Below are 14,016 nucleotides of genomic sequence, written 5' to 3'. Positions count from 1 at the left end.
TGCTGGTGCTGTTGAGGCTCCCCAGGCAGATAGGAGTTGTGACTGCTCCCGTGCTGGGAGTTTTGTGCCAAATGCTGGCAGTGCTGCTGCTGAGCTGGTGCGATGCGCACCGGCTGTGCCACAAACTAGGAAATCCCAAAGCTCAATATGCACGTTTTTGATATCAGTTACCGTAACATATCCTTCCCTTAAATGCAACGAGGGGAGAAGGGAGCAGGAGTGCTGAAACCAGTTGTACGCTTGCTCCTTGCTCCGTTTGAAGACCTGCTGCAAGCCGCTGCCACTTCCCCAGGGCACGAGTCTGCGCTGCTCTGACCGCACCAAAGCTCCCGCGCTCGGTCACGCTCCCTAAAACTTGGCTCCGGCACCTTTCTTCCAATTATGGTCACCCTGGCCATGTCTGCAGCTGCTGCCCTGCAGCCGGTCACCAGCTTCAGCAGCGGTGTTTGGTTTGTTGCAAGCTGCTGCTGCCAGCAGCTCCTCCTGCTCGGTCGGCGTTGCGCAGGGCAGGGGAAGGTACCTGCGGCGGGGAGCTCGGGCCAGGCTCTCATCTCCCACACCTCTTGGGAGACCTGCCAGAATCTCTTCTGGCACCTTCTGAAGCCACCATCTGGTAAACGAGACTCGATTTGGCTGGGGAGAAGTTTCTGTGTTCCTATCGAGCTCCTCTGCTCTTGGGCTCCTTTCCTGGAGTGAAGTGGCCAGCCTGAAGCGCGACGGGTCCGAGCTGCCCAAGTGCTTTCCACTCCTGACTTCCTGCTGCCTGTGCAGAATTTGCTTACTTTGTATATGACTTTAAATCAAATTAACAGCCAATCTCTTAAACAAAACTCAGTCTTCATGTCAGCAGAGTGACACGGCGTGATTGTTGCGAACGCAGCCCAACAGCTCTGCTCTGGTAGCTGTGCCCTCAGCCCAATACCATCTGAAGAGGCAGGATTTTGTTCAGGACCATTTTCAGGGCCATTAGTTTGTTCTAATACAATTAGAACTGTACTACTAAACACCTGTAAGGATTAATTAACTATTCATGACCATTAATTAATCCTTACAGGTGTTTAGTAATACACTTCTAGCTCTGAAATTGTCCTCTCCTTTCTTCCTGGGCAGAGTTTTTCATTTTCTGGTTGTGTAGAAGGGACTCTCAAGCCTCTTTCTTCAACCCTGGTAGAATTAACTTTCCCCAAAGAAAATAAGCCTGGAGGAAAGGCTGAACGGGGTGTTGCCTGTCTCCTCGTCAGCCTGCTCTGCTGTCCCTGCTTGGGTTTTGGAAGGTGGGTAGGGACAGTGAGGGTGGGCACCCCCGGGAAGCCTGGTGTTTCTCACTGGGATGGATCTTCTCTTTCCCTGACCCCAAAGCCCAGGTCTCCGTGCTCAGCCCTGTGGTTGCTTACCCTCATGGCTGGGCTGAGTGGATCTGCCCTGATAGGAACGAGCTGGGGAGGAGAGGGACAGAAGTAGCTCAAAAACAAGTGCAAAACAAGGTCCTGGCCCTGAGAAATTACAGTTTGAATCTCAGATGGGCAATCCCGCCTGCTTTTCCACCGTGGTATGGAAAGTTGGAATCCCTTGCAAATGTGGCCTCGTTAAAGAGGTTCTTTCTTTAAAGGACAAATGTCCCAGTGTGTACAAACACTAGCTCGGAGCTTTGTCCCATTACCTTGTATGGGGATGCTGCTTTGTGAGAGCCTGACTTGCTAGCAGCAGGTTTCCTTTCACACAGGAAAAGTTTTGTTTTCTGTGCCCTTATCTTTGGAGAAAGAACGAGGAATTTACTACCAGGGGATAAAGGTCTACGAACTCGTTAGTGTTTTGAAACAAGAGTTTTGGAGTTCCTTCAGACCCTGCTCTTCCTGACAGCCCCACCACGTCCCGTCCATGGGCACGGCAGCTCGCTTCTGGGGGTACCGAGGTTTTGGCAGACCTGGCCGGGTCTACTGGAAAGTCTGGAAGCACCTCAGGGCCAAAACTATCCCCGTGTGCAGGTTGCTGACTCGGCGTGCAGTCTCTCTAAAGTTTGTTGACTGGGCAATTCAGAAATTTAATGTAAACTTTAAGAAATCGTTGCTGCTTTCCAGGTCTTTTGAGTGTATCTGGTCGGGCAGATACCAGCAAATGCTTAGACAGGTCATTTTGCTCCCAGAATTTGCTTCTGGCTGGTGTTGCAAGAAAGTGTAAATACACAGGAGGGAGCCTGGCCTCCTGGAGACGGTGCCAAGCTCCTGCAAGCTGCGGAGATGCCTCTGCTGTAGCTGGCTGCGAGGTGACCTCCTGTGTCCCTTCTCCTCCGCTTCCGTGGAACGATGCTGATAAGGACCATAAAAATTGGCATGCACAGCGTGCCACGTCAGTAACATATAAAATGACACAGGTGCTTCCTTTCTGGTGTTGGAGGCAGGGGCACCTCTTGTTGTGCCTACCAGCATCGGGCTTTCACTCTCTGAGGTCTCCTCCTCACATTGCATGCCTAACCTCGCTCTTCAGCCTCCTGTCTTTTGGAGAGGCTGCATTTAGGCAGGATCGGGCCCCGTGCACCCTCCTGGCACCCTCCTGCTGCCTACAGGCAGCGTGGCACAGCGGTGGTGGCCGTCCCCTGCACCACGGGGTCATTGCCACCATTGAGCTGGGGCTGGGCGCGATGTCCCAGCCGCGGCTGTGCAGTGGGATCCTCTGGGGAGTGGGGGCTGCCGGTGCCTGAGAGTTTCTGGTAGGATCAAACTGGGTTGGGGATGGTTTTGCTTCTAGCTCTTATCTTAATCTGTATCTCGATGTGCTGGGGCGAGCCCGTCGGCTGTGGTTTGGCACTTTGAGTGGAGGGCATCTCAGATATTTTCTGAATGCTCAGAAACCTCAGTTTGCCCTCCTAAGGCTGTAGTAAAATGCAACAATTGAAGCCAGCCTCGTGCCTTCTCAGCTGCCTTCGCAGTTTCTGCTGCTGCTTCCTCTCCAAGTCTCAGAAGCTGCGTGCCGTGCCGAGAGAAGGATTCTGCCAACACTTCTCCATGTGCAGCACAGGGTGCAGCCGTCTCCATCGACCTGCAGCAGAGCCCAGAGCAGCCCTCGAGAGCCCAGGGCAGGCGATGGGTCCCCCCGTGCCAGGGGAAGCGACGACACCGCAGCTCTGTCGGGCACAGACACGCACCAGGGCACAGCCGTGTGCCATACGCCCGGCTGAGCCTTTTGTCTCCTGCCTCCCTGCAGGCACGCTGCTCCTCGCCGCCGTGCCCTTGGGCTGTCTGTGGGGCTGGAAGGGAGCTCAGAGGTGCAGCCGCAGGCAGGAAATGACTCAGGGGTGCTCGGAGCAGGCGGGGAAGGCTTGGTGCAACAGCACTGCCAACGGGCAGGCTGGATCCGGCTGCCTTACCCTGGCAAAACACTCGGCAGCGTCCTGGCAAGCTTCCCCCAACCTCTCACCTGAAAGCTGCAGGCGGGGATGCTGTGCCCGCCGTGCCAGGCTTGCAGCTCGTGGGGTTGGGAGCAGGGCGAGGGGGCAAACGGGGAGGTTGTGGTGCGAGGAGGGGCAGGGGAGCTGGCCCCACGCGGCCCCATAAAGCTGCAGAAGCGGTGTCAGGGCAGGGGAAGGTTTCTGGTTTGCAGCAGAACGCAGGGGCCAGCGCCGCTCCCCTGAGCGAGCAGCTGGTTTCCCTTTTAGGGCCGGCGAGAGGCAGAAACAATTTCGCACGGATTCCAGGACCCGGAATGGTTCTGGAAAGCCAGCAGGAACAAAAAGCGTTCTTCCCCTCTTCTGACCTTGAAGCACGCCCAGGACCGTCTTTCAAAGCCTCCTCCCTGGACAGTTTCGTCCTTACATGGGGAGCCTGGCCCGCAGCGCCGCGCCTCGCCGGCCGCGTGTCTGTTTAGGTGTGAAGTGAAACTGCACAAGGGGGAGGCGAGGATAGGCAGGAGCCTGGCACGCAGAGCCAAAGACAGGTCTATTCCTGTGCCCTGGAAAGATTAAGTGTTTCCTTTGGAATAGCCTCGTGCGCTCGGGTGGCTTCGTGGACGTGACCTGACAGCGACCGCGGGGCGCTCGCTTCGCCGACCGCAGGAGCCTTCGGGCTGAAGGAGCTCCTGGTAGTGGGAACTGCCTCCGAAGGCTGATCAAACTCTGAAGGCTTTGCAGAAAGCCTGGCCCTGGCCCTATTCTTTGCATAACAGGACCCTGGTTCATAGATTTTAATGTCACGATATCCCGGGGCTGTCGCTAAGCCTCTGCTGTCCCGCCGCGGCGTTATGGGCACGCTGCTCTCTAATTAGAAAGTGGCCTCTGCTGCGTGTCCTTGGCGGATCGCTGACCTTTCTCAGACGTGAAGTTATTCTGAGCCCTGTTCCAGACTGATCAGGTTTGCATCCCGGAGCACTCTGAATGTTGTTTGCGAGAGGAGCTCTTGTTGCCAAAGCTGTTTGTTCCTGGGCACAGGAGAGGAACCGAACTTCCTTCCCTCCGTGAGCACGGCTATATTGGTCAGGAGGAACGGGCAGGCAGCTGGCAAGCAGATATTTGGTGGTATTTTTGCCCTTGGACAGTGAGACAGCTGCGAGAACACCCCGTGTCCAGCTCCACCATCCCTGCTTGTGACGGACCTGGTCCTGCAGGCACCGCGCTTGTCCTGCGACGGGCAAACAAAAGCTCCCTTTGCAGCTGGAATCCCCTCATTTCGGGCAACTCCTTGGCTAGCAGTGGAAGGCATCACGTAGTCAGCCTAGCTCCTGGTGTTTACAGGGTGGTGCAGGCTGCAGAGTATGAGCACACACTAATTAGCACGCATAGTGACTGCCTATATTTAGAAGTGCCTGCTAAATCTGAGCATCAATTAAAGTTTTTGTTTTTAAACGACAGTTTTAAAAACTCCACCTCTTTTCTTCATGAAAGGAGACAATTTCCAAGTCCCCGATTCGTAAGAATTATGGGCTTTTTACAACTCCTTTGCTCTCTTTCTTTCCTCTCCCCTTCGCCATGATCTTGGTCCCCACAGTGCCGTGCCCGCGGGGGTGAAGATGCAGTTTGCTTTGGCGTGGGGCAGGGGTTTGACAGTGCATGCGGGACCAGAACAAAGGGAGCAAACAGATTGCTTCCTCACAGCTTATCTAATGCAAATAACTCCAATCAAACTTCCTGGGGCTGGTCTTTATTCTCTGGAAAGGGCATCGTGAAGTCCGATCCTGTGTGCTCTCACGGCAGCCCCAGCCACGAGATGCTCAGTGCTGGCTCGTGACAGTCCCTGCACCCCCAGCCTGCTCAGGCTCTGGGGCTGGGCCAGCTGGGACTGACAAGGACAGTCTGATTTTGGGGAAAATCCGCTCAAAGCAGGGGCGAGCACAGCCCAGGAGGAGCTGGATGGCAGCAATACCCTGTGGAGCAGCCCTTTGCTCCCAGTGCACCCAGTTCTCCCAGTTCAGGGGCTTCAGGAGGCGTCCTGCCAGCACGGTGTGGCTTCAGACGATGCTTTAGGGGCTAACCAGGAATATCATTTTCAGAGGGTTCGCCTGGTTTTCTCTCAATCCTCTATGTCTGCTCGGTACCCTGCAGCAAAGGCAGCACCCGGTGGCACCCACGGTGCTGCCCCAGTGCTCGTGGTGGGTGCCAGCTGGCGGTGGCAGAGCAGGGGCTGGCACTGAGAGCAGCCGGGATGACAAACAGCATTTGGGATTGAAATGTTTCTGTCCTGTCACTTTTGTTTTTAAGCCCTCTTTTGGTCACAGCACTCGCTCAGCTGCCAGGGGGGAGCGGGGTCGTGCTGCAGGGCCGCTGTTGGTGCACCCGCTGCTCGCCTGGGGCTTGCTGGGTGGCACTGGGTGCCGAGGGTACGTGTGGGGCTGGGGGCCGGGACACTTTTGGGGCAGCAGCACCTGCCTCAGCACAGCGGGTTGGGGCTGGGGGAGCCCCCGCTGCCCTTAGCAAAATGCTGTGCCTTGCTTTGAGGTTGGGGACGGGGAAGGGCAGCCTCCAGGCTGGGGACAGCAGCCCTCAGGGGCTGAGTCGATCTCACCAGTAGAACCCAAGGCTTCTCCCACCCAGTTGTTTTTCCTCCCCGTGTGTTTTTTGCTGCCCTCTGCCCCCGTGTTTTAGGACCACGGAGATAGCACAGCCCATTGAGCAAACACGGTACCTCCTAGCCCCGACGGTATCGTGGCTCCCAGGGCAGGAGTGCTTATTAGAGGCCCTTTTATTACAGACACACCTTGGAAAGTTCCTCTCCTCGGAAGGGCTGGGAGGAGGAGGGTGGTAATTCAGTTTTCATTCTTCGCCAGCGAAGAGAGGTCCCGGGTGGCTGCAGGGAGCCAAGGCAAGCGGGGCGGCGGTGGGACGCGGATGGGGGGCGCAGGCACTGTGATGGGAGGGTGCTGGGAGGGCAGAGCTGGGACAACGGGGCCACCCCTGGCACCGGCACTCACCGGGCTCCTTCGGGAAAACCTCCCCGAGCGCCTGCCCCGTCCCCAGTCCCAAACTGGGAGCTGCCCGGGTGGGCTGGGGGCCGTGGAGCTGCTCCCACGGCAGGCAGCAGCTGGGCAGCGAGAGCATCTGAAGGGGGACTTTGTTCCCCGTCCTCCGGTCACGTAGCCATGTGGGAACACTCGATTTATTCCCCGGCAGCGCTATCAGCACATACCAGGCTTGACAACAGCTGGGAGCCGTGGAACTTGCCCAAGAATAGCGCTGGGGAGCTCGCTGCCTGAGTCAGAGCTGTCTGGATCAGCTCCTGCCCCGCGGGGGCCTCCCAGCATCAAGGGATGGCCGCTGCCACAGGGAAGACCTTGGGGAGGGGGCCACGGGGTGGTGGGGAGCTGCTGCCCCCACCGAGCTCGGGGCTGCAGATGGGGCCACGCAGCTCCTCCTGGAGCAGGGGGGGTCCTGGAGGAAGCTGCAGCGTGCGGCTCCGCCGCTGACTGCTCAGATGTAATTCCCTGGGCTTGTCTACACTTGACAGCGAGCTGGTATTGCAGAAGGGTGTGAATTTGCAAGCGGAGAATTCCATATTTAGGAATAACCAGGTTAAAGCAAGCAGCAGGAAGGTGCTCGCGCTCCGGAATCGGGGTTCCGAGAAGCGTGTGGTTGTTCTGTGTGCCGCTCGTCCGAGGGGGAGAGAGGGGCAGCATGCGGGGTCTGAGCTGCCGGCAAAGCCCGAGCACCTCCCCGGCTCGTAAACCACCCGTCCTCCTCCTGAAGGACGCTCCCTGAAGAGCGTTTGTAGCTGGAGCAACACGTGCAAAGAGCTTTGCTGGGACGTGGCTTCGTAGCCGGGCACGGCACGGGGTGCCCGATTTCTCCTTCCCCACGGAGCAGCTGTAAAAAGTCCTGGAGAAGTTCCAGCGCTGGAAACGCTGACAGCTGGATCAGGCGGAGCATCGGCCCACGAGCCATCCCCAGGAATCCTGCTCGTGGTGCGGGGCCGTGTTGGCAGCTCACGGGGGTCTCCAAAGGGGGCCGGGAGGCGGCTCTCCCTCACGGTGCCTGGCTCGGGTGTGACAGCGGTGCCCAGCGTGCACATGGGGCCGTTCCGGGTGCTAAATCAGAACTTCTGCAGAAAAATTCTTCTGGTTTCAGTCATCCTTTACCCTGTGCTTCCCAGCAAGGAGCGGGGCAGCGGGAAGCTCACCCCATGCCCACGTGTCTGGGTTTCTCCGGGCGGTGCCTCGGTGCCTACGTGCTCCGGGTGCCGAGTGCGAGCGGAAAACTGGGGCCAGATTCAGCCTCGGCCCTGACCACCTGTGGGCGTTTTTGGAAATGCCTCTGACCTGTCCCGACAGCGGCCGGTCGTCGGCCACAAGCAGGGTTTGAGGTCCTTGTCCCGTAGGGATATCAGGGCTTATCTCGGCAGGGTGAGGCGGTGCTGAGCGAGTGCCTCTGCTCCTTCTCCCAGCAGGTGAAGGAGGCCCCCAGACCGGCACCATGACGGAGTGCTTCGACTGCGACAACTGCAAGGAGTCCCTGTACGGGCGCAAGTACATCCAGATGGACAACGGCCCGTACTGCATCCCCTGCTACGACGCCCACTTCGCCAACACCTGCGACGAGTGCAAAGAGCTCATCGGCCACGACTGCAGAGTGAGTACGGGCCCCGTGCTGAGCATCGTGGGCTCCGGGTGCTCGTCCCCAACCCCCCCTCACCTCGCTGTCCTCCCCAGGAGCTGTACTACGAGGATCGCCACTACCACGAGCACTGCTTCCGCTGCTTCCGCTGCGACCGCTCGCTGGCCGACGAGCCCTTCACCTGCCAGGACGAGGAGCTGCTGTGCAACGACTGCTACTGCAGTGAGTTCTCCTCCAAGTGCATCGCCTGCGAGAAGACGGTCATGCCAGGTAGGAGCAAGAAGGTGCCAGGGCTGTGGTTTGCTCCCGGTTCCAGCAGCACTGGTCGGGGCTGCAGGCTCCAGCGCTGGGGCAGCAAGGGAGAGGTGGATTTCTGCCCTCCTGCTGCACTGTCAGAGCACAGCACGGGCTGGGCGCCGTCTGGCAGGACAGCAGGATGCCGAGATGTGATCAGCACAGCCCTGTCTGTCTGTTACCCTTTTTTTTTTTATGGGGAAGTGAGCCGGGGAGGAAATAACAAAGGGTTTCCTGGGCATTTTCTGATGTGTGCTGACAAGAAAGGAAGGAATGGCTGAAGGTGCGTCTCTGCCGATAGCCTGAGGCAAAGGAGTGTCTTTGCTTGGCCATTTTGGCACCCTCTTCAGCTATGGGTTACAACAGGCTTCTCTGCCGTGGCCTGTGCTGGTGCAGGGGGCATGTTGCCACAGCCCTCCCTCTGCTCGTGGCTGCCAGCTGGACCTGGGGACTCCTCCCCAGCCATCTGCGTGGCCCCGTTTGCCCGTGCCACGGTGTGCAGGACCCCGTTTTGTCCTGCACAGCCTCCTGTGTGAGTGCGTGTGCCCCCTCCTGCCTCTCTGAGCACGGCTCTTCTCACAGGGTCCCGCAAGCTGGAGTACAACGGACAAACCTGGCACGAGCACTGCTTCATATGCAGCAGCTGCCAGCAGCCCATCGGGTCGCGGTCCTTCATCCCAGACCAGAAGGATTATTATTGTGTCCCCTGCTACGAGAGCAAGTTTGCTCCTCGCTGCACTCGCTGCAAAAAGGTACGGCTGGCCGGGCAGCCCAAAACCCTCGTCCCGCGGTCCGGGGCTGCGTTCCCTGCTCCTGCCACGAAGGGGTGGTGGGATGGTGCGGGGTGGGCCCCCATCACCCCTGGCTGGGAGGAGAGGACAGGGGACTCGTGAATGGCCCAGCTGCTGCCTGTCAGTGGCTGCTCTGCTCCAACAGTGCCAGGGCTGTGCGGGCTGTGCTCCAGCCCTCGCCAAGCCCCATCAGAAAAAGGTTCAGGTGCCATAACCCTGGCTGACAGCACCTCCTGCATGGCCATGCCCGTGTGTCACCCATGTGCTCTCTCTTCCTGCAGACCCTGACCAAGGGAGGGGTGACCTACCGGGACGAGCCGTGGCACAAGGAGTGCTTCGTCTGCACGGGCTGCAAGACCCCCCTGGCTGGCCAGCAGTTCACCTCCCAGGATGACAACCCCTACTGCATCAAGTGCTTTGGAAACCTCTATGCCAAGAAGTGCAGTGCCTGCACAAAGCCCATCACAGGTGAGTAGGACGGCCCTGGTGACAGGGCGCTTCCTCCAGGCAGGACGTGGCCAAGTTCCCAGGGGAACTCCTTGGGGCGAAGCTGCCCTCTGCAGCTCACCCGGGTCCGTGTGATGCTCACCCATCTCCACCCCGCAAGCTTGTTCAGGTGCCTCTAGGCGCTTCTGCAGCCCAGCAGAATCTGCAGTAGAATCATTTTGCTCCTCTTCACCTTCTGAGAGTGGAGATCCGTATTTCAGATGCGTTCAGTTCTGCAGGGTGTTTGGTACCCTGGCAGCTGGCCTGGAGATGAACCAAACCCCACGTCTGTGCAGACAGCTTGTCCGAGTGTCCCAGGGGTTTTAACGCTGTGCTCTGTCCTTCCCACAGGCTTTGGTGGAGGTAAATACGTCTCATTTGAGGACCGTCACTGGCACCATAATTGCTTTAACTGCGCCCGCTGTAACACCTCGCTGGTCGGGAAGGGCTTTATCCCTGACAATGATGAGATCCTGTGCCGCGACTGCAGCAGCGACCTATGAGCCTCTGATGACACCGTGGGGCAGGGGCTTTCTCTATTCTTCAGGGTCTTTGTGCCAGATCCCCCTGACAGCATTTCAAGGGCTGGGCACGAGGCGTAGGAGATGAGGGCTGCCCCCGAACCGCGGTGTGTTCAGGAGGTTCCTTGTGCCCCTCCCTGAAGGCTAGAGTATGCTACGCTAAGGCTCTGTGCGGAGCCAAAGCTAAATAAAGTTGAAAAAAAAGGAGCTTTGAGATCCCCCCATTATTTACTCTTTCCTTTTGCTTCCTGTCTGACGGGGCACGAGCTGAGCAAAGGGCGGCAGCAGCGGCTTCAGCGCTGGGCTGCTGGGTCTGCACGCTGGCAGCATGCATTCGCTCCCCTTGGCACAGCACCGAGCCTTCTCTTTTCCCCGGGTGCTCCCCTCGCTCTGCGTGCTGTAAGGCTGCAGCTCCCTGTCCACACAGCTTGGCCCTTCAGCCCGTGCCCTGGGTGGCTTTGCAGCACAGCCTTCCCCTCGTCCCTGCACGGCCCATGCATGCAGGGCTCTCTGCCCTATTTTGGGAGGTTTGGGGACACCAAGGCTGGAGCGTGGCCAGGAGCAGAGCATGTCACCAGATGAAATCCACCTCCGGATGTCCCTAGCCACCTCGCTGCCTGCGTGCCAGGCCCTTTTCTCAGCATGGCTCAGTGGCAGAGCGCTCACTTAGGAGCAGAGAGGGAGCTGGCAGTGCTCGCAGGTCTGGAGAGCTCTGTCCCAAGCCCCAGGGACACTCAGGGCTCTGTTCCGGTGTCCCCAGCCTGTTCCTGCCAGTACTGAGCATCCGTGGTGTGCATGGGGCTCCTGGCGAGGGGCTTTGCGTCTCCAAGGCCCTGCTTCGTCCTAACTGCATACAACAGGACGCCCTGAGCTCACCCAAGGGCTTCTGCCATCCTTGCCTGGTGCTGGGCTGGCCCTGGGCCCCCCCAGAGCCCCTCTGCAGGGGGGTGCTTGTGCCTGCCTTGTCTCCATCCCCTCCACTCTGTCCTGCTCAGGGTACTTGTCCCAGCCCTGCTTTTCTGCTTAGACCGCCACATGCTTCTCTGAAGGCATCTTCTTGTGTTTTTCTTTGTGTTTTTTTTTTTTTTTTTTCTCCTTTTGTACTCTTTTGTCATGAATATCTGTCATTTTGTAACCAGCTGCGGGATGAAGGGGCTAGCCCCCCTGCCCAGGATTCACGTAGGAGTAAAAAAAAAAGAAGTTATGCATGTTGAAGTGTTATTAACTCTATAAAGTGTATTCTAATCCCCGTTGAACCCTCGTTTGAAAGCTTTGATGCAGGCAAATCAGAGTTTGTGTGTTTGCTATTTTGAGGTGCTTGGAGCAGTCTCTAGAAGGAAGTGTCCTCAACCTCAGCCTCCTGTACGTTTCCTACGGCTTTCTATAATAAACTGTTTTAGTGACACTCGCTCCTGTGTGTTTCTCGAGTGGCAGGGCCACCTGACGGCCTTGTCCTTATCCCAAACCCCACAGAGGGACGGGGCTGCTTCCTCCCCATCCTCCTGCTTCCCCTTCCCCAAAACACATTGGCTGTACGGGTCCTTCGGGGCCAGGACAGAGGAATGGCAGCTCCCTCACCCCGCTGGGGTGCCTGTCTGTCTGTCCAGGCAGGCTGTCCTGTTTTGGGGCTGGCTTTGGGGCTAAGCAGCAGCCAGGACACGGGCTCGTACCCCACTACACCGAGCAGCTTCCCCATCCCGCGCCCCACACTCCCGGTTCGGGGGGGGCTTTGCTGGGGATGTGGCTGCGGTCTCCAGCTGGGGTGAGCGGTCTCCTCCTGGCAGCCTGCCCCGCAGCGCTGTGTGCTCATTACTCACTTTTTATCAGCTGGGGAGCCAGTTATTCCCCGAACATCTGAAACTATTTTCCGCAGATTCCTTTTCATTTACTAACAGCTGCCACAGCTTCCTCCACACTCAATGGCCCCCTGCACCCCTCTCCATCCCCCAGCACAGCGCCGGCAGCTCCCATGGGTGCTGCAACGGGACCACAGCACTGGTTCTGCGTGTGCATTCTCCCGGCTCCTGCAAACATCACCTCTGGCAGCTTGTGTTGTTTTTTTTTTTTAATTTTTTTTTTTTTCACGTAAGATTTTTGTAGCTGTTGCTGCCCTGCGACCTGCGCCGGGCTCTGGTTTTGCTGCCGCTCGGCCTCAAACAAGGAACGAGCAGCTCAGGCCCTGGAGGTTTCCAGCTGAGCCCGTCCTGCAGCAGCAGCACCGCAACTCCTTGTTTCTGCAGCGCTGTTTCCAGGGATTAACCACAAAAGGTTTCTGTACAAAGGGCCCCCGGGCTCCTCTTTCAGTCAGCCTCAAGAGCCTCACGTTTTTAGCCAAAAAAGGAAATGACCCAGCTGCACGTAGCGCTGGAACATCTGGATTTTATCCCTGTCATGAATGGGTCATGGCTGTGCACGGCCCCGTGCCTGATTTACGGGAGGGGGAGGGTGATGTCATGCACAAACGTCCCCCGGGACGCCCAGAGCGCGGGTCTGAAACAGGCATGAAAATATTATTCAGCCAGGCGAGCAGTGCTGGGGCTGGGGGGGGAGCAGGGAACCTCGCTGGGAACCCAAGGCAGCGCTGGGGGTGCAGGAGGAGCCCCTGGCACCAACCATGTGCCGGAGCTTGGCTTTCCTGCACCGTCCTGATGGGCACAGCCACCCCAGAGAGGCACACAGCGGCTCCTGCTCCGTGTTCCCGCTCAGGCTCGCTGCAAGCTTCATTTTTCCCTGCCCTTGGGCTGGTTCTCTCCCTTTCCAAGCAGACTTTTCGGCTCCCGGCTGCCTGCTGGCGTTCACCCCTCTCCCAGCCTCGTGCATGTTCGGGCAGCGTCGGGTCATGGCGCCAGCACGGCCTCGCCACTGCTGCAGGTCCTGGGGTAACAGCAGAGCTGGTGCTAAAGGGCGAGCTGGTCTTGGTCTCCTTTGTCTCTGTTGCTGGAGGGTGGGGATGCGGCTGCAGTGAGGTTGGACCCTGCAGGCATCCTGCGTGCTTCCCCAGCTCCCGTCCCTTCTTCCAGGCACGCAGCGCAGGGCTGGGGAGGTAGGGAGGCAGCAGGAGCTTGCAGAGCCAGGTTTGCTCCCGCCATCCCACCTCTCCTTGCAGGAAAATCGCCCCTGCTCTGTCCCCCCATCAGCGCCAGGCGCAGCGGCTGCTCTGACTCTGCCTTCCCAGCACCAGCATAGCTCATCCCAGAGCCTGCCTTCTCCCAAGGGTGCTGCTACTGAGGGTCAAGGAGAAGGGGCCAGGCATCTCTGCACCCTCCCACCCAGTGCCACAGCCCCCGACAAAGACCCATGTGGCTGGGGGGAACCTTTCTAGATTTCAGCTCCTTACCTTTCCCGGAATGAAGTTTCATGCAAAGGGAAAGGGAAGAACTCTAAGTTCGGAATCTTATCTCCATTTTTATTTTTAGATAGGCATTCATGAGGAAGAAGTGACGTACTTAGGGGCAGCCTGTAGTGCAAGAGAGTAATTAAAGACAATATTCCTACCACCAGGATCATTCTCGCCTCAGCGAATTGACTGTTCCCAGGGCAGGATCATGTTTGTCTGTCATAATTAAGCCTGATTTTTTGTTGTTTCTTTTGGCTTAAAGTAATTTATTATGCATGGTAGAAAAAAAAATGAATAATTTATTTATAAGTTAAAATTTAATTATAACTTTGCATTTGGCAGTGGGGACAAAGCACTGGCATGCTCTCTCCTTGGCATTTAGGGTGGATCTGAAGGGGGTAATTAAAATCCAAGTAAAAGTGGAAGGTCACAGCCGAGGCCTCTATGGGAGAACTTCCTCCAGGATCATGTCACTTGGGTGCAGTCACGCTTCTGAAAGCCTGCCGGGCTTACAAGCCCGTGTTCGCCAGGTAGTAAGAGAAAGAACTGTGACCC

General features: G+C 57.8%; 1 protein-coding gene across 8 annotated transcripts in view; it reads left to right on the top strand.

Annotated features, from left to right (window-relative positions):
• Positions 1-11,532, top strand: part of FHL3 (four and a half LIM domains 3) — a 28,140-nt gene extending 16,608 nt beyond the window's left edge. For 3 of the 8 annotated variants that reach the window (XM_084497219.1, XM_084497225.1, XM_084497221.1), the window contains exons 2-6: positions 7,866-8,047; positions 8,128-8,302; positions 8,909-9,078; positions 9,399-9,585; positions 9,955-11,532. In XM_084497219.1, the coding sequence (XP_084353345.1) occupies positions 7,892-8,047; positions 8,128-8,302; positions 8,909-9,078; positions 9,399-9,585; positions 9,955-10,106 (840 nt within the window). In that variant the 5' untranslated portion in view covers positions 7,866-7,891 and the 3' untranslated portion in view covers positions 10,107-11,532. Of the gene's footprint in view, positions 1-6,068; positions 6,288-7,862; positions 8,048-8,127; positions 8,303-8,908; positions 9,079-9,398; positions 9,586-9,954 lie in introns of those variants that run through there. The other 5 variants (XM_084497218.1, XM_084497224.1, XM_084497220.1 and 2 more) reach the window with 3 other exon arrangements.
• Positions 11,533-14,016: the final 2,484 nt, after the last annotated feature.

Source organism: Aythya ferina (assembly GCF_964211825.1).
Source record: "Aythya ferina genome assembly, chromosome: 24".
Lineage (NCBI taxonomy): Eukaryota > Metazoa > Chordata > Aves > Anseriformes > Anatidae > Aythya > Aythya ferina.
Note: the sequence above shows the minus strand (reverse complement) of the source record. Positions and strands in the feature narration are given on the sequence as shown.